A 25,506-nucleotide genomic window follows, 5' to 3' on the forward strand; every position below is an offset into this window, starting at 1 on the left:
TACAACCTGTGGGAAAGGTATTATAAATATAAAGTACTATTATTACATAATGACACAATATAGAAATATCAAAGGAAAAAATATATGGCTCAGTATCAAATTTAAACTGTATACCTAACCTGCAACAATGCTTTCATACCAGTAAGAAATGTTGATATGCAAAATTCAGAAAATTATGTGACATGAAGATGTGAAGGAGATACATTCCAAAGTGAAGTTACCTTGGTCTTAATGCCACTTTATATGAGCACAAATAAGATGATAAATACCATAATTATTATAATCTTTCCCTGTACAATATTCATTTCATTTTTGCCTGTAGAACCTTCCTGAAGCCACCCGTATTTTAACCACGTTTCATATAACTGCACCTCAGTATAAATGCCAGGGAAAAATGGTCTGCCACAGCCGACTCCAGCACTGGTGATACCCATTAGAAAAAATCTTTCATTTTCTGGAAAGTAACACATCAAAGGACCTCCACTGTCACCCTATTGAAAAAAAGGACCCCAAACAGGGTTATTAGTTAATTCAATTACCTTTCTTAAGTTGCAAAAAAACGTAGAATATTAGTAACATACTACGCAATACCAAGTAACTAAAGCATGCATGTTCTACTTATCCTCAATCTACTAATCTCTTTCTTTTTTGATCACTTCTTTAATGGGAGATTCATCAAGGTAGGATTAGAGATAAGCTTTCCAGCTACATAGTTTTGATCTGGAATAATAATAGCTGACACTTACCTAGTACTTTACAAAGCTTTACATATATTACCTTATTTAATTCTAACACTAATTCTGCAAAATAGATAATGTGAATATTATCCCCATTTTAGTACCTGGAGCTCCAAGAAGTGTTACTGCATCTTTGAGGCCCTCTATGAATCAGAAGCTACTAAAAATCATAGCTTATGAACCCTTAATAATGTGTTTACTTCTGCAACAACAGGACACATTAGTTTAATGTGGGCAGTAAAGTAAAGAAAGTGATAAGAATCCCACCCCCCACCCCCAGCCATAGAAGCAAATATGCTCTCCTGCTTATTCCCAAGTAAAGAGAGGGCACACACATAGAAATAGGCATGACCAAGGAATATATAAATATATATGCATACATACATACATACATATATGTGTGTATATATATATATACATATACATATACATATACAGAGAGAGAGAGAGAGAGAGACAGAGAGAGGATATACTATGTGGCCAAGGCACAAAAATTTTAACTAGTTAAAATATTTGCAGCAAATTTTTTTTATTGTGACTGTTACTGTTTTTTATAATTATACTTTTTTGTTATTTAATATTTTAGTTTTCAACATTGATTTCCACAAGATTTTCAGTTACAAATTTTCTCCCCATTTCTACACTCCCCCCTGCACGAAGGCGGCATATATTGCCTCTTTCAATATCAACACTGTCCTTGTAAGCTTTGGAAAGTTCTCTATCAGTGGAGAAAGTCTGCTCTCCCTTCTGTCACCCCACTCCCTGCACCCTCCCTTATCCCCTTTCTTTCTTGTAAGGCAAGATAGATTTCTATACCCCATTGCCTGTATATCTTATTTCCCAGTTGCATGTAAAAACTTCCTTGTTTTGAGCATTTGTTTTTAAAATTTTGAGTTTCAAATTCTCTCCCTTCTTCCCTTGCCACCCACCCTCCTTGAGAAGGCAAGCAATTCAACCTAGGCCACACATGTATCATTATGCAAAACACTTCCTAATAGTCATGTTGTGAAAAACTATATTTCTCTCCATTCTAACCTGTCCCCCTTTATTCAATTTTCTCCCTTGACCCTGTCCCTTTTCAAAAGTGTTTGCTTTTAATTACCTCCTCCCCTGATCTCCTCCCTTCTATGATCTCCCCTCTCTTATCCCCTTCCCCCCTACTTTCCTGTAGGGTAAAACACCAAATTGAGTGTGTATGTTATTCCCTCCTTAAGTCAAATAGGAGGAGAGCAAAATTCACTCATTCCCTTTCACTTGCCCCATCTCCCTTCCAATAGACCTGCTTTTTCTTGCCACTTTTATGTGAGATAATTTACCCCATTCTATCTCTCCCTTTCTCTCCTTCTCCCAATATATTCCTCTCTCACTCCTTATTTTTTTTAGATATCATCCCTTCATATTCAACTTACCCTGTTCCCTCTATTTCCCTTCAACTACCCTAATACTGAGAAAGGTTTCATGAGTTACAAATATCATCTTTCCATGTAGGAATGTAAACAAAACAATTCAACTTTAGTAAGTCCCTTATGATTTCTCTTTTCTGTTTACCTTTTCATGCTTCTCTTGATTTATGTATTTGAAAGTCAAATTTTCTATTCAGCTCTGGTCTTTTCATCAAGAAAGCTTGAAAGTCCTCTATTTTATTGAAAACCCATATTTTGCCCTAGAGTATTATACCCAGTTTTGCTGGGTAGGTGATTCGTGGCTTTAATACTAGCTCCTTTGACCTCCAGAATATCATATTCCATGCCCTTCAATCCCTTAATGCAGAAGCTGCTAGATCTTGTGTTATCCTCATTGCGTTTCCACAATACTATATTGTTTCTTTCTGGCTGCTTGCAATATTTTCTCCTTGACCTGGAAACTCTGGAATTTGGCTACAATATTCCTAGGAGTTTTCCTTTTGGGATCATTTTCAAGAGGCAATCATTGGATTCTTTCAATTTCTATTTTACCCTCTGATTCTAGAATATCAGGGCAGTTTTCTTTGATAATTTCTTGAAAGATGATGTCTAGGCTCTTTTTTTGATCATGACTTTCAGGTAGTCCAATAATTTTAAAATTCTCTCTCCTGGATTTATTCTCCAGGTCAGTGGTTTTTCCAATGAGATTTTCACATTGTTTTCCATTTTTTCATTCTTTTACTTCTGTTTTATAATTTCTTGATTTCTTATAAAGTCACTATCTTCCACTTGCTCCAGTCTAATTTTTAAGGTAGTATTTTCTTCAATGGTCTTTTGGACCTCCTTTTCATTTGGCTGTCCTCTCCCCTCTTATAGAGTTTTTGACATCATCAAGCACTGCCTGAATGACCAGGGCCGATTGGTTCTTGACTTGGCCCCTCCCCCTAGCGTAGAGGTTAACACCTCCCCTCAGCCAGCCCCATGACTCATCACACAGGAAGTTTTCTGCTTCCTGACATGCTCTCTGGGCTTCCTGCCCCAGAAGAGCAAGCCACAGCATCCAAAGGCTCAATGAGGTAAGCTGAGTCATTCAAAGAAAACAAAGGCCATTCTGGTTACAATGGCCTACGACAAATTCATATTTTCCTTGGAGGCTTTTGATGTAGGCTGTTTGACTTTGTTGACTTCTTCTGGCTGTCTGTTTTCATCTTCTTTGTCACCAAAAAAAGATTCTGTAGTCTGAATCTGAGTCCTTTTATGCTGCTTGTTCATGTTCCCAGCCAACTACTTGACCCTTGAGCTTTTTGTCTCATGGTATGACTGCTTTCAGAGTGGAGAGTGCTTTGTCCCAAGCTTCAGGGGCCTTCACTGCTGTTTTCAGAGCTATTTCTATTCTGAGGTGGTATGATGCTCCTCTCCTGCCCTGTGCTCTGGTCTGTGAGTGCAAGCACTCCTTTCTGCCATGTAGCTACCAGAACTCCCTCTCCACAGTCACTGCAAGCTCTGCCACACCAGCTCTCCTCCTCCCCCAAGAACCTCCAACCAGGATCGTGACCCAGATCCAAGCAGGGCAAAGCAAGAGAACCCTGCTTCTGTGCCAGCAAAGAGCTTCCTGCACCCCCGCTCTGATCTGCAGCTTAATTCCTCCCAGCTTGTGGGACAGGAACTCCAAAAGCAGCTGATGCTGGAGCTCTGGAAGCAGCCTCTGGAGCTTCCTGCTGTTGCTGCTGTGCCACTTCTGCTGCCCCCAGGGCTGGGGCCAGACTGCCCACTTTTCTTACCCAGATCCAGCAGTTTTCCCACTGACCTGCTCTGTGGTCTTTGGTGTTTGTGGACTGAAAAGTCTGGTAACTGCTACAGCTCAGTGATTCATGGCCCTGAGATCTGCTCTACCCAATCTCCTCTGCTCTGGTCTGTCCTGGTGTGTGGGCTATACTTCGCTCCCAGTATGGTGTGATAGACTCTTCCCAGTGACCATCCAGGCTGTCCTGGGCTGGAGACCCACTTCCCTCTGTTATTTCGTGGGTTCTGTAGCTTTAGAATTTGTTCAGGGTCATTTTTTACAGGAGTTTGGAGGGATTTGGGAGAGAGTTTAAGCAAGTCCCTATTTTCCAGCTACCATCTTGGCTCTGCCCCCTTAATCATTTCTTATGCCATCATTATATTCATATACCATCATTTGTCCAGGCATTCCCCAGTTGAGGGACACCCTAGCTGTTTCCAATTCTTTGCCATTACAAAAAGAATTATTATAAATATATTTGCATTTATGGGTTCTTTTCTTCTTTCATTGAGTAAAAGGCTAACATTTCATGTTTTAAATATTTGTCACTGAATGCTTAGGAGTCTTTTGATTTTTAAGCACTTCTTAGGTGGTGAAGGAAATAAATAGCTGCCTTAAACCTATACAATGAGTAACTTTTCTAGAAGGCACCCTGTTGATCCCTTCTGGAAAGAACCTAAATACGTGCCATCCCTAAGCTTTATTTAAGAAATTTTCCCTAGGACTCTGAGGTAGGGGCATAATGATGCATAGGGCACAGAAGAAAAAAACAAACAAACAAAAAGCCTCAGTCACCTCTATTTGGGGTCAGACTGCCCCAAGAATGAATCTGGTCTTATGAATCCAGAGCTGGAGTTCTTCAGGGGGACATAATTCTTCTGCTTGGAGTGACAGAAGAGCACTGGATCTGTCACCAGCCAAAAATCTCCTGGAAAATCATATCTGTATTTTATATTTTAAAAAGATCTTAAATATTTTAAAATTCTATAGTCTTACCGTGCAAGTATCAACACTGCCATAACTTTCACCAGCACAAAATGATGTATTAGGAACTCTTCCTGAATAACTTCCTACTGCATTACATGTTTTCCAAGGAATATAATGTATTTCAGCCTCTTGTAATAAAGGAGTCATTGTACCTATAACAAAAATCCATATACCATTTAATCCATCAGTCCTTTTTTTCAACAAGTGGTGAACTAAGAATCTTGGTATTTAGCAGATTTCCTTTCTCAGTAGCTCCTCAACATCTAAGCTGAGAGATGAACTGCCCCACCTGTGGTTACTTAGCTAGAATATTACAGGCATGACTTGAATCCCTGTCTTCCCCAACATATCTTTCCAGCCCCGTTGGCCATTATTCCCCCTCCTACACTCTGATCCGGACACTCACAATATTCCCTTTCCATCTGTGTGCCTTTGTCCTGGTTGTCCCATGTGCACAAAACAACCTTCCCCCTTACCTCTGCCTCATAGTCTCCCTTTAAGTTGCAGCCCAAACACCATCTTCTACATGAAGTCTTTCCTGATCATCCCAACTGCTAATGCCCTCCCTCCCAACCTACTTTGTAGTTAACAACTTTCTATAAATTTGTTATATTAAATTCATATAACATATATATAATATATATGCATGTATATTTTATATGTACTTTTTGTTACTTCATTAGGATGTGTATTGGTAATTAAGGTGGGACTTTTTTACTGTTTTCTCTTTTAGAAATGCTTAAGTAATCAAATGCCTTTGCTTAAGCCTTACTAGGTGAAAAGCTCCAGGCCCACACCCTTTTGCTAACTAGGTGCTAAACCCCAGGCTCACACCTTTTTGCTGATTGAGTGTGAATCCTTTAAGCCCTGAACAGAGTATAAAAACTCAAAGGTTGGTGTTCTGTCTGGGGCTCTCAGCCACTGGAAGAGTGTTGTGTGACCCTGGGCCAGCTGTTAAGAGCTCCCAGGCTTGTCAACCCCGATGTTGATGATTTCCTGGTAACTATGAATTGTGATTTGGTCTGTTTATATTGTGTTGTATTAGCAATTTTGATTTGAAGATCTTTCCCAGCCATTAATAGGCCATGTGACCTGCTTATATCACAGGAAGCCCAAGTTACATGGTAGGAAGAGCTTCCTGACAGGAAAAGGAAGTTATGTCACAGAAAATGCTGAGAGAGAGAGAGAGAGAGAGAGAGAGAGAATACGGCTGCTGGTGGCTCCTAGTAGCTGCCCTGGTGATTGCTAGAACTGAACAAGCTGACTTAGCTATACTGTGAGTTTGTGTTTGGGGAAGACCCCAGCAGGGGTCGGAGAGGTTTTGGGATGTTGAGGCACCATATTGTGATTTTCTGTATTGAACGTTTTGGGTTCCTTGCTGTCACGATGAAGTGGACTGACTGTCTGTGGGAGCTGAGCATTTGGTTATGGGATATGGTTCTCTGCTGTCTGAATAAATGGTTTATTTCTTCTACCTTCTATGTAGAGAGTCTCATATACTTTACTCATACAGAACGACGTAGGCATTCTGACAATCATCATCTACGTTATTATTACCTTACTGTTGCACGTGTATATTTGTAATTTGTTTCTATTTTCTCTGAAGTTCAGGGTGCTGGCTCTTCCTTCTGAACTAAGTGAATGGTATTTGAATGTTGGATTAAAGTAAGACTGTTAACTCCTTAATGTTACTTTCCGTAGTAAAGCAGATCTAAGAACCTGTGCCGGCAGCGCCCCACAACAGCTGCTAGCTGAATTGTTGCTGCAGGATGTAATCTCCTTGTGAGTAGGGATTGTTTCATTCTTTCTACTTGTATCCCTAAGCACCTCCTGCATAGTAAGTTAACACAGCACCTGACACTTTGTAGGCACAGAGTTTACTAATAGTTAATAAATAAATAAAAAATGTTGATTGATTGTTTCCTGTCTCTCAGAGCCTTTTATCCACTGTGCCAGGCACTACTTTGTATACAGTTGGCACTAAATATTTGTTGAAGACACGACTGAATTAAATTTGTTAGCGACACAAAGAAAGGTAAGTGAATTTCTCAAGGAACAAAATTTGAATTTACTTATTATATACCTTCCAGGTTTGCTACTTCCTGAATCCAAAGAAGACCCCCAGGATAACACATTCCAAGTGCCTACCACTTAAAGACAGATTCACCTTGTTGTTTCTGCTTCCCTGAGGTGGTGAAGAAGCAGCATCCATAGGGAAGCAGCTACAGACCCGACTTCCCTGCCTTTCACACGCCGCGGCCAGAGTCGTCTAGAAAACGCCATCTGTGTGTCCAGATGAAAGCTACATGACTTACAACCAAAGACATTCTCTAAGAGAATGGTTCCTATGATCCAGAATAATAAGGAAGACGAGAACAACTGACTTCTCATCACCTCTCTTGTTCTTGGTGGATAATGACTACCAGGCATCTCTACTTGGATTTCCCACCGGTATCTGAAATATTATTTGAGGTTTGTGGTCAGTTTGGTTTGGTTTTTGACCAAATCTGTGATTTCACGGTATATGGAATTCCCAGGGAGGCACTTCCTCTACCAGAGCATATCAGCGTCTTCTCTGTGACTGAGTCTTAGAGAGTCGCCTGGGGCTTGGAGAAACCAACAGCTGAAATGTTACAAGCTGTCAATGGAAGTCTTCATCTTCTTCCAATGTCCCTGCTGGCATTAATGGCACAAATATTTCTTCTGTTCCTGCTAAGCTCCTGATCTTATAGTCACTTTCAATTCTTTGCTCCTCACTTCATTCCACTCCATTTCTAATCTTCACTAAATAGTGTTAATTCCTTCTCCTGTCTCTTAGATTTGTATATTAGTGTACAATTAATTCTAGATGATCTACAGCTAACTTTCTACATTATAGAGGAAGAAGTGCTGCTCTGACATTTTTATTGAGTTTATAATTTCTTGCATTGAAACTAAATACCTTTGTTTACACCGGGACATTTATATTTCCACCTCCTTCCATGCTACAGTCTTCCATGGAAACCATGGAAATATAATACAAACAATGTATTGTCTCCCAGGTCAGATGTGAGATAAAAGTTCTGCTTTGCATCATTTTGAGAGGGGATACTGTCCATTTCTACCACAAAGTGGCTTAAAGGTAAAAGAAGTGGGATAACTGAATGAGGTCCTCATGGTATGTCCAAGACATTCCAAAATCAAATGCAAGATTCTTAAATTATCTGACTTTTGACGATCCCTCTTTAATCGCCATCCCTAGTCAAGACAAATGAATTTTACCATAACCATAAGGTTAGTCCAGGTTTTTATTACCAAACATTTGTCATAGAAATAGTCTCTTTTAATGATCCTTCTGTCACTCCAAATTATCCTATCAGAGCACTCCTTTAAGCACTGCCTTTATCCCCTTAGCACTTTGTAAACTATAAAGCATCATTTAAATGTAAAATGGACCTACTGTCTAAATAAAATCCAAGCCTCTCACTAACCTTCAAAGCCTCCAGCAAGTTGCTGCTATTGTCCTAACTCTCCATAATCTCATTTGTCATCACCCTTAGCAAAGCAATCTCAATAATATCCCCAACACTCTATTTACTTATTCTAGCCTCTTCCTATATTTTCGCCAATAACTTCCTTCGCCTAAACTTGTCCTGGCTCCCACCCTTCACCACTTCTTTCCCCTTTCAAAATCCTGGTTAAAATTTACCTCCAAGAACCTTCCTCAAATAATCTCCCTCTACCCTGATAACTCCGTTACTCTGTACTTGTTTAATATCGTACTCGTATACCATTGGTACTGTACTTGTGTGCACTGCAAAATATCAATTACCTGGAACACTGAAGGAGTGGGAGAAATGATTTAGGCCTGCATGATCTTAGGAGCATAGATCAAAAGCAGAAAGGGGCCTCAGGCATCATCTAAGTCACCCTCTCACCTCACAAATAAGGAAACTGAAGTCCAGGGAGGTTACATGGTTTTCCCAAGGTCACACATGTAGCAAGTATTAAGAGGCGGAATCTGAACTCAATTTTTCTAACTCTAGGCCTAAGACTCTTTGTATTGTCCTCTCACTGTTAATCATTTTTCCTAAAATGTGTACTTTCCCAAGTAGAGCATTCAGAACATAAATGAATCTTTCTTTGCTATCTGAAGAACTTATAGTAGTTTTAGAACACTTTTATGAGCTATAATTAACATTGTACAGTATTATCAACATAGATGCTGATAGTAAAAGAAGGTGAAGCTAAATGTATACTGATGTACTTTGGAACTTGCTTTTTTAAAGAACTATGCGGTATTGATTTGTATTTTTTCTGATGTCATTTTCTGAGAAAAGTAAAGAAAAAAATTCACTTTAGCAAGTCCCATTTAGTTGGGTTCTAGTTCAATTAGGTTTTACTACATGTAGCTTGGGAAATATTCTCAGGTCATAGGGTCATTCAGATCTGGAAAAGGCCACACAGTCCAACCCTCCCTTTGAGATGAAGAACTGAGGTCCAGAAAAATTAAATGGTTTGCTCAAGCCAGGCAAGTAGTAAGTAGCAGAGTTGGGTCTTGAACCCAGGTCCTCTTAACTCCACATTCATACTATTATCCTACATAATTTGTTCTCAAGGCTTTCACGTGGGTACAGCCTTTATCAATTAATCAACAAATGTACATTTGTTCTTTATTAATTAATCAACAATATAAATACCCAGCATATGCTCAGCCCAGCGCAAGATGTTGTAAGAAAGTCTTTGCCATTAAGTACTTCAAATGAGAATATAAACTTCTCAAGAGCAGAACTACTTTTTCATTTCTTTGATAATCCAAATCAGTTCAATTACATTTGTCAGGTACCTGTTAAGCAATGAGGGCTGTGTTGGTTCCCTGGAACGTGAACACACGAACACACACACACACACACACACACACACACACACACACACTTTGGTCCTTATTTCTGGGTTTACAATCTAGCTGAGAATACAAAATGTACACAAATGAAAGTACTGAAGACACATATCAATAATAATACAAATTAATTTAGTAAAAAACAAACATATAAATACTGAATGACAGAAAAGATCTGATGGACATGAAGAAGGATCTTACAAGGATCAAGAGGAGTTGCACTGTGGGGGCAGGAGGTGAAAGGAGACAGTTCATTAGACCTAACTGGTGTTTTGGAATAGCTCTTCAGCAAAGAGGCTTTGTAAGACACAATTTATGTCTTATATTGGGATAATAAGTCATGTAATCTTTTTTTCCTGAGAATTCTTTTTTTAAATTTACTTATTTTTACAAACATTATCTCTCCCTCCCACTGCCCCTCATTAAACAATTTTTGTTTAAAGAAAAAGAAAACCCTCATAATCAATATGCATAAATCCAGCAAAACCAATCCCCACACTGGTCAGATCCTTGAGGTTTAAAAGGATGAATGCAACCTAAGGAGGCAGGGAAATCACACTACCTAACTGTTAAAAAGAGAATCAAGCATAAGGTTTGTTTTTAATCCATTAATATGAAACTAAACATTTATCACATATCAATAAAATCAAGTCAATATTTACCTTCTTCTTTTCTTTTTCCCCAACCACTTATGAAGCACCGTTTGGTGTTGTCTATTTTTGCCATATAATTTAAAAATGGCAAACAAATAGGCTGAATAAAGTCATTATAAGTCAGAGGAGCTTTTAAATGAATCAGTGCAATGTCATTTTCAAAGGTATTAGGCTTGAATTCTGGATGGATGATGATAATATCAATTTTTATTCTCTTATGCTTCATATGGCTCTGTAAAATATTGTTAACTCCAACTACAGCTATCCAAAGTTGTGGATCTCTGGAATAAAGCAAATACCCTTATTATATCACTGCACACTTAACTAAAACATATGATTCAATACTTCTATGACTTTTTTTTTTACTTTGTGGTGTTAGTCTACATAGCTTTTTTTATTTTTAAGAAACCGTGTGCAAGGTACAAACCAAATAAAAAAGCAAAAGAAATCACTGAAATATTTTTCAGTGGCCATTGAAAGCATTTTATAATCTGTTCTCCATGTTCTATAAATTCCCCACTATTGAAGATGTGTAAGCAGAGAGGCCAGGAAACCACTTGTTAGGGATTTTATGGATGGTATTTATGCTTCATAAATGGGGTTGGACCAGATGATCTTTGAAGTCCCTTACAATTCTGGGATTCCAGAATTTAATGACCTTATAGGTTCTCTGAGTCTTTAATTTTAGGGGAAAGAAGGAAGTACAGGCAAAGAAAATAAATCTACATAAAACCAAAGAAGGCAATGAAGATCAATGAGGCAAAGTAGTAGAGGAACAAAAGTTAAAAAAATGAGGAGATACAGAGAGAGGGTACAGACATTTGTACTCCCCTAACAATTCTTTTCCTTCTGGATCACAGGTGCACTTGTGGCCATTCAAATGGCATCTCTTTCAAAATGACTTTCCCCACCCCATTCCATCACTGTCCATAAGAATCAGTGAGATGGTTATAACCATGACACAATCTCAGTATAGACAAAAAAGACAACTTTGGGGTACTTCTCAGTGTTCCTCTTCCTTTGAGGCCTCTCCACCCAAAGGGATACCTCCCATAGATTCAAATATTTTAACCTCATTTAGAACATATTATTACTGGAAAGGATTTTATAGTTGACTTTCTTTTTCTACAGAAGCTACTTCTGTGCCAGCTGCTCTGACTTTTTGAGGTCCTTAGTGGTTCCTTCAATAGCTCATGTGTCCAACAACCTGGGCCAGGGATTGAACTGATGCAGTTCCCCTCCAACTCCAGGCTACTGGGACTATCATACTGCTGTTGTACTTGTTCATCTTTTGATTTTGAAGACGACCAGTGACCTCATGGGGTGAAGTCTTGGCTTGCTCATGAATTGGATTTAAGTGAGGCAGGTTGCACAAAGTTGTCAGCCTCACTCTCTCTCGTCTGGTGGCAAGGCAAAGGTCAAGACGACTGGCGATGGCCCAGAAGGCAAAGGTCTAGGCAAGGACAGAGAATTATGTCTACTGGGGTTCCCCAATCATAGGAAGATCCATTTAAGTTTTTTTGCTTTGTTTTGTTTTTGTCCAGACTTATTTTTTATGAGTTAATATTTGTAATAATTCTCATTCTAAAATGCCTAGCCAATGCTTGTAGGAAATAAAAATCTTAGATTCAGCACTAGATTAGGTTTTCAAAATTTTTTATATACGTAGATTATTTCTAATGAAGCTTGAAATCATTTGAGTACAGACATCTTATTTGAGTCTCAGAACAACCTGTTGAGGTGGATACCATAGGTAACACTATCTCCACTTTACAGATGAAGAGATACAGAGAAGTAAAATGACTTGGCAATAGTGATATAATCAATATTAATATAATTAATTATATATACATACATATATATATATGCATGTACATATATATGATACCTCTGGCTGGGAGGTTCAGGCTAGGTGACCCTGAATACTCTGCTGGGCCTCTTTTCACAACTGATTTGCTGCTCTTAGTAGCTAGTGCAGAAAGCTGGGTCTGGAGTCACGGGGTCAGGAAGACCTAAGATCTGGCCTCAGACACCCACCAGCCCCATGACCCTGTTTGTCCAGACTTATAATTTCATCTGTGTCAGGAACTCTCTAGTGTGGAAACTCACTAAGTCTTAGAGAGCTGCCCGGAGCACCAAGAGGTCAAATGGCTTACCCACAGTCACATGACAAGTATGTGTCAGAGGGAACACTTGAACCCAGTTCTTGCTGACACCAGATTCAGGCCTCTACCCACTACACTCTTGTAGACACACAAGTAAAAAGCAACTTCTCTTGAGCTTCTTGTTGTGTTTGAAAAAGAAATATAAGTTTCAATTCATTTGATTTTTAAATTAACAGCAACTTTGTTCCTCAAATCCTTTGACTTCTACCTCTTAACTACTAGGGGGAACATGGGTGAAATCCCTAGTTTATTGTACACACTTTAGGGAACAGCTATATTGCAAAGTCATGTGAACATGGTGGTCAGAAGAAGTGATACAAGGACACTCTCAAGGTCTCTCTCAAGAACTATGGAACTGATTGTATGACCTGGGAGACACTGGCACAGGACCACCCAGCATGGAGCACCCTCATCAGAGAAGGTGCTGTGCTCTCTGAGCAAAGCAGAATTGAAGCACTCAAAAGAAACACGAGATGTGCAAATTTAGAGAAACCACCCCAAATGTTCACACAGACTATTTGTGCCAGACCTGTGGCAGAACCTTCCAAGCTCACGCTGGTCTCATCAGCCAGCTAGACGAATTGTAATTTAACTCTAGCATAGCGATGTCATTTTGGTTCTCTTTGAGAACAAAGGACAACAACCAACTCTGCAAAGCCACCCGTGTGCACCCTGGGTTTGAGCAGCCTCAATCCACTTAACTACATTCAAACTCGCTACTGCAGCAGTCTGGCAATACCTAGTCAGGCCTCTAGGCAGCACAGCTGGTCTCGTTTGCCATGTGCATACATAGATATCCCCATAGTTTTTTTCCCTAGTGACCCATGACTCCTATGGAGGGATTCAGACATCAAATAACAAAACAATTCTCACAGCTTGTTGTCACCTTCATCCCACTGGATCCACTTCCCCCCCCCCCCGCCCCCCCCACTGGATCCACTCTTGCTATCCCCTCTCAGTGTGACCACAAAGAACTACTCACTGATATATAGATTACACCGAATTTTTACTACAGTGAAAACAAAAGGAACATTAAACTCCCAGGCTAGAAGCTGCTCCAGTTAATTTCCTCATTTTCACCACTACAGGCCGCACCCTGTTCTGTATCAGGCTTCTTCTTTGTTTTCCCAGGGGAAGACGGCAAGTAGCCAAAGGAGTCTGGTTCCCTTCTCTTATCCCCCAGGCATAATAACAATGTTTTTATGCTCAAGGCTTAGCCTCACTTAGTCCCAGGTCAGGCTGGCTGCCAAAATACTTTCGCAAGCTTGCGGATGTGGTGCAATTAAAATTCCAACTTTCAAATTTTGAGGGCAGCCATATTCTGGGCCTTCCTGATTTTTTATTAGATAATCTTTAGAGAACCCCCATTAGGGTGCCCTAATAGCATCCCTTGACCCCATCGCTCTACCAGTGACAAAGCAGCTTCCATGACAGGACTCTGGAAACCCTTCTCTAAGCTCCAGCTCTTAGCAGCTCTAGGTCTTTGACCCAAACACGTACCCCACTGCATATCCAGGCCACCACTCTGCTACTATCCCTATGGGATGGTAAGGGGCAAGGGAAGCCACATTTGTCTCTGCTTCCAACTGAATCTCTGTTCACATCCTCTGATACTGATACTCTGCTTGGCTGTATCAATAAAACATTTTGAACTCATCCTAGTGCTGTCATTCATCTGATCTCCACTCCTGATAGTCTGTTGGACCTTTATATGGAAGAGCTCTCAAACATCCTAAATTCAACATTTGTTGGGGGTGGTGGGGAGGGAGAAGAGGAAATCATCTCTCCACCATGAACTCCCACTCCCTGGATGTCACTGGAAGAACTGCTACCTGAAAGTCCTGGGCAGCCAGCAAAAGAGTCTTTTGTTTTCTGGATGGTGGTCCTGGAGGCTTCTGGCAGCTCATGTTTAAGCTTCTTTTATTAGTTTCTTTCTCGCTGTCCTCTCCCAATGTCACTGCCAGCCAGAATGCCAGAATCACACTAGCAGGTTGTAAGCTGTCAGCTCCAAACCCAGAATGGCCAGAGAGTTAAAGATAAATCCAGTGACCAATCCAAAGTGCACCCTCTCATTTGGTGTAAGGTGTTTCTGTCGCTTCAGGTTCAAAATGGGAAAACAATGAAATGCTTGTAGACCAGTTAACAAAAGGCTGACTTAACTTTAACATGGAAAATATAGTTAACAAAGATAGTTCATGGATTCAGTGGAGTGCAACTTCCCTGCTTATGTTGGCCCTTCTGGCTGCTTCTGACAAACAGCTTCTAACTCCTCCTGTGCTGGCTTAGCCTGCTCCTAAGTTATGTCAACAGCCTGAGCCTTGGTCCCTGATCCAAGCAAATCTTAAGGATGATTTCAATACCTCTGAGGAAAAAGCAGCCTCGCTGATGTGACAAATACTGCACCTACCTCACCATCTTTTGGGAGTCCCTCAGGAGCAGAGTATCTTAGGTGAGTTCTTTTACTCCACTTGTTATAACCCCCTATTCAGTTTCATACTTCCTCTTTTTCTCTATCACCTAGAGATCAATGAAATTCAGGGGGAAAACCCAAAACAGATTGAAGGCCTACTTCTTCAGCAAGAGGTTCCATACTTCATCCACCCCAGGAGGCGAGGGGAGAGCATATGGCTTACAACTCATCTCACTCAGAACTATTCTACCTCCAAAATCTTTGACTCCGAATTCTCCTTCTCTGTCTACCATCTCATGACTCTTTTAACTCTCAATTAACTTGTTCTTCACCTCCTGGTGCCCTAAGTCACCTTATTTCTGAATTTCTCACCTCTGTCCTAACTCCACTTGCCCTCCTACCCAATCTTGACTCCATTAATCACTTGATTCCATGACTAGCTTACAATAAAAACTTGTCTCTACTCTTGAATACCACACCCTCTGAATATACTATGCTAAACTGTACTAGTTAACTTCCACTATGAAACTTCTTTAAATTATGACTAAATTCATCTGGGCCCTTACTGCTGCATAATAACTCTTTTGTTCACTTATTATTGACTCTTATCACATTTGCCAATGAGACTATTCCCAACCTTCTTACTCTTTTCAAGCATCCATCTCTAGCCGCCCCACTACCCAATTTTAGGACCTTGCTTCCTGTACAGAGATAAAGGTCATCCAATATAAATAAATAAATCTAAATAAAAAATAGATAAAGCTCATCCTTTTCAATTCTCCCATTTCACATCTCAAAAGATCTCTGAATTCACCTTCTTTGCTTCCATACTGACTCAGAGGAAGATGAGGATCTTTGAGGAGGTATAACATAGTAGGTCCAAACCATGACCATGTAGGATACACATATACCTGCCACAAAAGAGTGACACTTGGGGGGGGGGGGGCGGGGTGCAGGAATCAAGTGAGACAGTCAGCTTTCTGACATTCTCTACATCTTACTTCCTAATATGATACTGACCTCCCTAGACTTATTCTCTGCTCCTAAAACCGGCAATTATTGATTATTCAAACCCACAAATGTTGGCATTGGAATTAATCACCAGGTTATGAGGTGGCACTAATAGATATTCACTGGTGAGTTCCACTATTACCCTGGTAATTTACCCACTCCTGACTAGGACGCAAGTGCTAAGTCAAGACCATTCTCCTTGTGGTTACTAGAGTCAGTGACCTTTCAGTCCTCATTTCCACTCTTCTCTATAGGGGGGCGCCACCTGCTGTTTAGAGGGGGTGTGTGTGTGTGTGTGTGTGTGTGTGTGTGTGTGCGTGCGCGCGCGCGCGCGCGCCGTGTGGGCTTGCGCGTGCGTGCTCGCTTACAGGTCTGAGCCTCCACTCAAGCCCTATTCTGACCTCCTTTAAAACTGTAGTACTTCAATGTAGTATTTCAATTCGATGCAGTACTTCAATGAGTGCTAGTCATACAACCTTGTCACAATGGCGCTGGGATGCTGCACGCAGTACTTTTACTCTTCACATAGAATCAAAAAGCAAATAAACAGCATGATTTAGGGGCGGAAGGGATTGTAAAGGTTACGGAGTCCCAAGTCCCTCATTTTACAGATGAGGAAACTAAGGCTAGAAAGGTGAAGTGACCTGCCTCGGGTTACAGAGCTAACAAATGCCACAGGCAGGATGTGAACCAGGTCTTTTAGACTATAGGTCCAATGCTCTTCCACTATCCCATGCTGCCTCTAGTAACCACAGAGAGGATGGCACTGATGTGGCACTTCGGTCCTAGCCAGAAGCAGGTAAATTACCAATGCATAATGAAACACAAACAGAGAATCTATTCCTGCTCTCTCAAACCCCAACCATAAACAGACTGGAGATCCAGGAGTTCTAGGACATTCACAATCTGAATCCTCCCTCAAGCAGGGATAGGAATGAAACCACAGTCCTCCTGGGACCCACAACTCATTTCCCTTAGGACCAGTCATTAAGTACAAGCAGAGTAGCTCTGGAATGAGGATTTCAGCTTATCTTTCCCCTCAAACCTTCCCTCCTTCCTAATTTCCCTATTCTGTGGAAGGTACCACCATACTCCCAGTCCCTCCAACTCCCAACCTAGGAATCATCCTTTACTCCTCCCTATCTCTCACTGCTCTGCTCCCATATCCAATCAACTGCCAAGTCCTATTGTTTCTACCTTCCTATGTCTCTCACATAAACCTCTTTCTGTCCTCTGATATTGCCGTCATCCTAGTCAAGGTCCTTACCACCTCACACCTGGACCACTGCAATGGCCCACTGCTTGGTCTCTCACCACTCTGATCCATGCTCCACTCAGCCATCCAGATGATCTTCCTAAAGTGACAGTCTGCCCATGTCAACCCCCACCCTACTCCCCATCTCCCATTAAATTCTAGTGGCTCCCTGTGGCCTTCAGGATCAAACATAAAACATTCTGCTTGGCTTGATCAGCCAGTATCAGTGAGGGCCCATTTGAAGTTCTCTAACATAAACATGTAGTGGACCCAGTCAGAACAGTTGCATGATTTCCTTTAATTTGTTCAGCAAAGTGTGACAGTAAAGACAGCAAGTAGATGGTGGGAATGATCCAAGGCTGAGGTTTGTCAGGGAACAATGAGCAACATGATAAGGGGAAAAGGGACTCAAAAGGACAGTGCAGAGTTGAACTGATTCTCCAAGGGTTACAGAGTGGCTGGTGCAAGGGTGATGAGCTGGGAGAGAGCGTGGACACCCGGGATTGGGTCTGGCCAAGGATGCAGGGTGTGTGCAGAACATCCCATGACCCAGGGACTGAAGAAGGGCCAAGGCAGGAAGTGCTAAGACAGGGCATCCCTGGAGACAGCGAGGACAGGGTGCTGACTGGCAGCTCTGTCACTCACTACCTAGTGCTGGGTCACAGATCCAGGGCACATGAGGAAGGGACCTATGCTGAGGAGTGGTTTCTGAGATGAGTGGTTTCCCATTTTAGCTGTGTACTGAGCAAAGAACAACTTCAGAGACAAACAGCAGATGTGTGGTTCTGATCACAGGAGCAGAGCAGAGACTCAGTACTAGCCGCCAGCCCAGCTTAAAACCTATAGTGAAAAACTAGGGGAGAAATCCTAGATCAAAGGGGAACCTACAGTTCTGTCACTCCGAGCCTGCGGAGTTTCCCAGCATGCTGATAGTGGCTGAGTCCAACAACAGTGTACTGAAACTACCAAGCAGGGACAAGTCCACAGAGCCTTTTTCTGACCCAAATCTAGGTCAGAAACTTGCAGAGCTCTAACCAGAAAAGCAATGAATAGACTGCTCCAGGTGATATCACTTTGTAAGCTCTAAAAGTGGGGATACCCAGCCTTATCTGCCCCTGAGAACTAAAAAAACAAGACACTCAATACCCCAAGAAAACAGCAGAAGGACACAAGAGGAGAAAGCTCAGCCCAGACATCTCCCCTAGAAGTACGCAGAGCCTAACCCTAACATCAAGTACAAAGTTAAGAACTAGGCTGGAAAAATGATCAAACACAAAAAGAATCCCACCATAAAGGGCTATTACAATGACAGAGAAGCTGAGGTCACAAGCCTAGAAGAGAATAATTAAAAAATATGTGAAGGAAAATTTGAGGGAAAGCCTCAAAGAAAAACAAAGCTTTGATACAAATCCAACCAGAATTACTAGAAGAGATTAAGCTAGAGTTTTTTTAAAAGGAGCTAAAATTATTTTAAATACCAAGTGAGAGTACTGATCAGAAAAATGGGAAAAGATGAGAGCTACGAAAAGAACTAGAAAAAACCAGAAGAACTAACAGCTTGGCATAAGAGGTCCAAAAAGCAACTCCCTGAAGATCAGAATGGACAAAATAGGAATTAATGACTCCATGAGATAACAGAGAACATTAAAACAAAGTCAAAAGACTGGAAAAAAATAAAAGGAAATATAAAGTTTCTCACAGCAAAAAAAAAAAAGGAATTGGAAAACAGATCAAGGAAGGATAATGTAAGACTCACTGAATAATATAACTAAAAAAGAGTCTAGATACAACACACCAAGAAATCTTAAAAGAAAACTGCCCAGGTCTCTTAGAATACTGGTGTCTACCAGTCACTTCCTGAAAGAAACCCTACAATGAAAACTTCCAGGAATATTATATCCAAAATCCAGAGTTCTCAAGTCAAAGAAAAAAAAATACTGTTAACAGGCAAAAAGAGATAATTCAAGTACCAAGGAGCCACAGTCAGGATCACATAAGTTTTCAGTAGTCACCACCATCAAGAAGGGGAGAGCTTGGAATGTGATATTCTAAAAAGCAAAATATCTAGTTTACAACCAGAAAAAAACTTACCCAGTAAAACTGAGTATAAGCAATTGATGACTTCCAAGAATTTCTGATGAAAAGACCAAAGTGGAATAGAAAGTTTGACACACAAAGAAATCAAGTGAAACATAAAAACGTAAGTATAAGCAAACAATTATAAAGGGTTTAAACAAGGTTAAATTATTTGCATTCCAGAGTATTCATGATGAAACAAGCTACTTACCTCCAGACACACAAGTGATGCACTCAGAGTACAATTAAGGCATATATTTGTTTTCTTTACATGGCTAATGTGGGTTTTTTTTTTTAATGACTATACATTTTTGTAATGGGATTTTTTTTCTTGCTTTCTCAGTGGTGGAAGGGAGGGAGGTAGAGGAGAAAGAATTTGGAGCTGAAAGTAAAATAAAATAGAACTAAAATAACACAAAATTAAATGTATGTTTTTTAAAAAAACCATCAATTACAATAATTTTATACACAAGTTTAACTTGACATTTGACCTAACTGACAAGCACAGAAGGATGTCCAAATTCAAAACCAATTTAGAATATAAATTAATGTGTAACATCTTACAAAGAAAGATGATTAGACAATCATGAACATCATCTGACAAAGCAGAGAGAAGCAAAAGAGGATAAAGAGCGTTTTAAAAATTGGCAACGGACCTAACTAAGCAAAACCATGTCAAGAGTTACTTAAGGATAAAAAAAGGAAGGAGGACAACAAATAGAGAAATGAAAAAGATACATAAAGACGGCTACTATAACAATCTGCTTTCATTGTCAAGGACAGTGGAACCACCACGTCATAGTCATACTACAGAAGAGCTAAAAGATGGGGAAAAGAGCCTGATTAGATCAAGTATACAGAGAAGAGATGCACGCCAGAGGAGACACAATTACGAAAGTATTAAGGAATTTATATGCAGGTAGCTAAAGGTGGGAAAGGCACCAGAAGTACAGAAGAAGCACACTCAGACTTTATTAATAACAGAAAAGGTGACTGAGAAAATAAAAAAAAACACTACCCTACATGCCTTTTCTCTTATGCCTATCCACCTATACAAAAACTTTATGCAGGACAAGTATACACAAACTGAGGGCATCTCCAATGAGGGCATTAAACTGGAACAAGCAGGCTTTAGCAAGGGATGGTCAACAATGGGCCACATCTTTACAATTTCACAATTGACTAAAAGATGTAGAGAATATAAGATGTCATTGTCTTGATTATTTGTTAATTAGGAAAACCTTTGATTTGGTAAAGTAATAAATGCACTGCTTTAAAGGTTCTTTTCCAATAAAGCTAATCCCTACATCAAAATCATTCAAGATTCTTTGAAAGATATAACAACACAAATAACCCAGTTCAGTGACCCTCTGATCACAAACATCAGATGAGACATAAAATAGGGAGATGTATGCTGCTCACCAAAAGTGATGCAGAAGATTCAGTGTGGAGGCCAAGTTGAACAGGGATCCCCTGTGAATGGTGAGGTCCTCCAGATGTCCCTGTTTGCAGATGACATTGTGCTAGTTGCTTCAAGTCCGGGAATAGTGAAGAGCATCCTGGAAGACAGCCATAACCATTCAAAAGAGTTTGGCCTGAACAGCCAGACAGAAAAGACCAAGTGGATGATGACTATGTATTGCCCTGAATATGCCTTTGGATGGAAAGTTTATAATTTGTCCATCTGTACATATATCTGGGACCAACAGTACAGCTGGACAGTGAACTGGGCACAGAGTGGAATAGGAAGAGAAAAGCAGGCTTGATGGAATTTAGGAAACTGCAAAGTTCCTTTAATGACTCCAAGCTCTCATGTAAACAGTGGTCCATCTTTTAAAACACCAGCATTCTGCCTGTGAGTTGTTATATAGCAGTGAGACACAGGATACAACAGTCTCTAAATTAAAAATGGAGGGGCTTATGATAGCAATGAAGAAACTGCAATATATAAACAATAAAGAACTTAAAAGATCAGGATTAAAAGATGTTACCAAAGAAATGTTTGATGAGAAGAGAGAATAGGCTGGTCACATGGTGAGGGTGAGGAATGACAGGCAGAGAAAATTCTCCACTGGTACCTTTTATATTTCAGGAGAAAATGAAGAATTCTTTCAACATTCAGTGAATTCATAGAAGAATATAAACAAGTCACAATGGGCAGGCAAGCACCAGTTGGTTGCAATATGCATCACTGGATGAATTTGAGTATGATTCTTTTGTTATAGATAGGTTGATTTTAAAGGATTTTTATAAATAAATATCCATGTTTGTTACATTTATTTTTATCGTCTCTGTAACACTCCCTCTGGGCTACTTCCCAAACTTAGACTTCACACTCCTGGCCTGGGTGCCCAGAGGGTAGCTGCTGCCTTGGGTTCTAGGAGTTAACCACAGATCAGGAGGCCCCACCAGCATGATTCTCCTTCACAACAAGATAGTAGACACGATTTACTCTTAGTAAAAGCATTTACTAAGATGGTATAGTATAAAAATAACAGTAGCTACAAAACTTACTCCCCTTAAACTTGGGGCACACTTTCTACCAAATACACAGTGTCCATGGAAAGGGTGTGGTCAAATTTAGAGTATAAACATGAAACAGAATACTGTGAGTCAAAGGCAATACACCATTCCTGTTACTAAAGGTGCTGGAAGTCCATTCTCTCTTCCAAGAGTCCTTGTGCAACTTTCCCTGGGTGTAGCATCCTTTCTTGGGTTTCCAGGGTCTGCTCTTTTCCATAGCAGGCCTTCTTCTCTGCTGCCAAGGGCCCTGTCTCTTGAAACTGTCTCCTCCCTTGAGTGACTGCATTTCTACATCTGTGTTTCTCTGGAGTCTGTGTCTCTTCTTCCTCAACTGTTCCCTTAACTCTCTCAAACTAACTCTCAAATTGCTGGATTTCATCTCTCTGTCTCTGTCTCACTCTCTGTCTTTCTTTCTCATCTGCATCTGCTGCTGGAAGTCCTTCCCACTTTATCGTCTACAGAGATTTCCTCAATCTAAATTTTCCCCAAACCAAAACTCAGTCCCTGGGGTCTGGTTTTCTTAAGGTCTTGCTGGTGCAATAAAGTCACTTCCTTTAATTCATTCAGAGAAAGGGGTAGCATGCCAGGAGGTGGAATGTCAAGTTCAGGGAACCACAAATAAGTCATTTTGTCTACAATGTGGAATTCATAAAGTAGCCAGTAGGTGGGCTGAAGATCGATTTCGAAGGGCTTTAAATGTCATGTAACCGGTACAACACTAGAGATTCTTGAGGAGGGGAGTGGCACAAACAGACTCATGCTTTAGGAATATTTTTTAGCCAGATGTGTGGTGGATGGACTGAAACAGGGATGAAAATGGAAATGGAGAATCCAATTAGGAGGCTGATACAATGGTCCAGAGCTAAGAAAATGGATAGAGGTTTTATGAGTAAAAAGGAGATGGCCATGAGAGTGTAAAACTACATAAAACTGATGAGTATAGTTAAGACATGGACCCTGCCCTCAAAGAACTTTCAAAATGTTTTCCCTTCTTTTTCTCTCCTTGAGTTCAAATCTTACTCATCCTGTAAAGCCCAATTCAAGACCCTCACATATTACTTTATTATTAACCAATATAGTACTTTATTATGATGATATAATATCATGCATGTGATTTGGTGTTGCCTGGAGAACAATGATACTTAGTATCTTCTTTAGTGTCAAGAGCAGAGGTTCTTAACCTGGAGTCTGTGAACTTTTTTAATATGTATTTTGATAATTGTATTTCAATAAAACTTATTTCCTTTGTGATCCTATGTGTTTTATGTACTTAGAAATATTATTCTGAGAAGGGCTACATAGGCATCATCAGACTGCCAAAGAAGTCTATTACATAAAAGAGGTTAAGAACTTCTGGCCTAAAATAATATTCTGTAGACACTAAGTTGGTCTTTGACAAATGTATTTTTATTTATACTTAGACTTTAGGAATAAGAAATGATGTAAACAAAGGTATGGAGATATGGAAGCACAAGGTATTAGTTAGGTTGTTGTGGGGGTGGTGTTGGGCTTTGGGGGTGGGTGACTGAAGGGAGGTTTTGAAAGAGAAAGTAGTTAGGTTTGTGTAGAGTATATTCTGGAAGGTATCATTTCCAAGCTCCTTATTTTGGCTCTCTATGGCTGTCGATCTTTACCCTATTTTTCTTCCTTTCCCTCCACCACATCTTTTAATTGGCCAAAATAAAGAATGTATGTTTTAAAATATCCTGAGTTTGGTAAAAAAAAAAAAAAAGCTTAATAAACCCTTTTGGGTGATTTAAACCCTTTATCCTTATCATAACGTCTTTTAAAAAGAAGTCCTAATTAAATTAAGTTGCTTTTTATTTGCGTGTGTTCAATTGATTTTATTTTCACTGTAAGGGCTCCTGGTAAGAAAAGTTTCTTTGCCTCAAAACGGGCAGTCATTCCTTGTAATATTGAGGCATGATAACCATATCCCACATATGAAGTTAAAACAGTTGTCTATGAAGTTGGTTTCCTTTTTGTTTTGTATTGTCACCTATTCTTTACAAATTGTGATAGAACCTTCCAATCCAAATTGGCTTTACTCATCATTAAAGCATGCAACCTCAGATAAAAGGGTTAGGAGCCCAACAGGGGAGGAACATTATCCTTTTAAAACTTTTGACTTGTGACCAAAATAGTATGTAATAATGCTTAATACGTACCTAGAAATTTTAAAGCAGTGGGCTGCTGTAAGGACCCACGTTTCTTTAACTATGGTTCCACCACACATATGAACGGATTTGTTGAGAACTTTTAAAAACTGCAGGCTAACTATCCACGGCCATGCTCCAATTGGAGCTTCGTGACCACCTACAATTCGAGAGCCTGAAATCGCATTCACCAGGGGTACTGTCCCACAATCTACACAAACAGAAATGATGCGTTATTTTAACTGGAGACACGACGCATCAGCTGGTTATCTATTCGTCTTCTATTCCTACGTTATTCACAATCTCTACCCCTCCATTTCTCGATGCAGTAATTTTTTTAATTAAAAAGACAAGCTGAACCTACCATGCGCTTGCAACCATTCTGAAATGCCATTCCTCAACACAGATGCTACTTAATCTTAATTTGAAAGGAAACCACTAAGTTAATAAGGTACAACCCAAAAGGTTCAGGGCACTACTAAGAAATCTGCTTAAGGGGGGCTGGCCAATGGCGCTCCATCCTTGGAGCATGCGCAGATGGAGCGCCCTTGGCAGGGCCTCCTAGAGCTACAAAGAGGTGCCAGTAGACGGCCCCAAACCGCCCCCCTCCCATCCCAACTCAGGATTGGTGTGACCACCCAGTTTCCTCCCCTTCCCGGTGACGCTCTTCCAGACTGGGCAGCAGCCACAGTAACTGCCTCCCAGGGTCCAGGCTCTGGACTGTGGTCACCAAGGCTCAAGGGACGGGAGCGTCTGCCCCCGCGGGCTCTCCTGCTCTGGCCGCCTCGGGGCCGGGACCTCACCCCTCCCCAGACCAGACGAGACTCACTCTCCCCCGAGACCTGCTGGAGGCGCGGGCGGGGCCGCCTAATCTTCCCGAGGAACGAGCGCGACCGCTGGCCTGTGGCGTACGGGAAGCTGCCCCAGAATAACCACAAGGCGGCACCCACAAGCCAAGGCCCCATTTTGGGTGGGGGGGTGGGTAAGAAAAAAACCAGTGAGGGTGGGGGAAGGGCCGTCTCGCGGTAGGTGACGTCACGCGAAGCCGTTGGCGCGTGCAGGGGCAGAAGGGCGGGGTTTATTTCTCACCCATCCCCAGCCTAAACCAAACTCTACCTGAGCTGCGCTCTGCGAAGTACTGGAGCCAAAATCACATACACAGAGGCACACGTGTGCACACGACCAAGAGTCAGGCATATACACACGTACACATATGACCAAGAGTCTCACACACACACTTCAGGCACATACACGTATGACCAAGAATCTCACACGTACACTTCAGGCACATACACGCATACACATATGACCAAGAGACACACACACACACACACTCACACTCGCCAACTGTTTTCCCTAGCAAGCCAGGAGAGGCCTGGGCCCCTAATTATGTATCCAGTCCTTGGGGCTGGCCCAAGTACAGGAATGTGTTTTGCTAGATTCCATTTGTCTTTAACGGGTTTTGTTT

At 40.8% G+C, this 25,506-nt stretch overlaps 1 protein-coding gene across 1 annotated transcript; it reads right to left on the reverse strand.

The window, feature by feature from the left end:
• On the reverse strand, positions 1 to 25,003 carry LOC118851330 (transmembrane protease serine 12-like). The gene is made up of 5 exons (XM_036760783.1): positions 24,769 to 25,003; positions 24,051 to 24,249; positions 10,452 to 10,723; positions 4,920 to 5,062; positions 1 to 491 (listed from the first exon to the last, which is right to left on the reverse strand). The coding sequence occupies exons 1-5, from the start codon at positions 25,001 to 25,003 to the stop codon at positions 240 to 242; spliced, it is 1,101 nt and encodes a 366-aa protein (XP_036616678.1). The 3' UTR covers positions 1 to 239.
• Between the last annotated feature and the right edge of the window lie 503 nt (positions 25,004 to 25,506).

The sequence above is a fragment of the Trichosurus vulpecula genome, chromosome 5 (assembly GCF_011100635.1).
Source record: "Trichosurus vulpecula isolate mTriVul1 chromosome 5, mTriVul1.pri, whole genome shotgun sequence".
In the NCBI taxonomy this organism is placed as follows: domain Eukaryota; kingdom Metazoa; phylum Chordata; class Mammalia; order Diprotodontia; family Phalangeridae; genus Trichosurus; species Trichosurus vulpecula.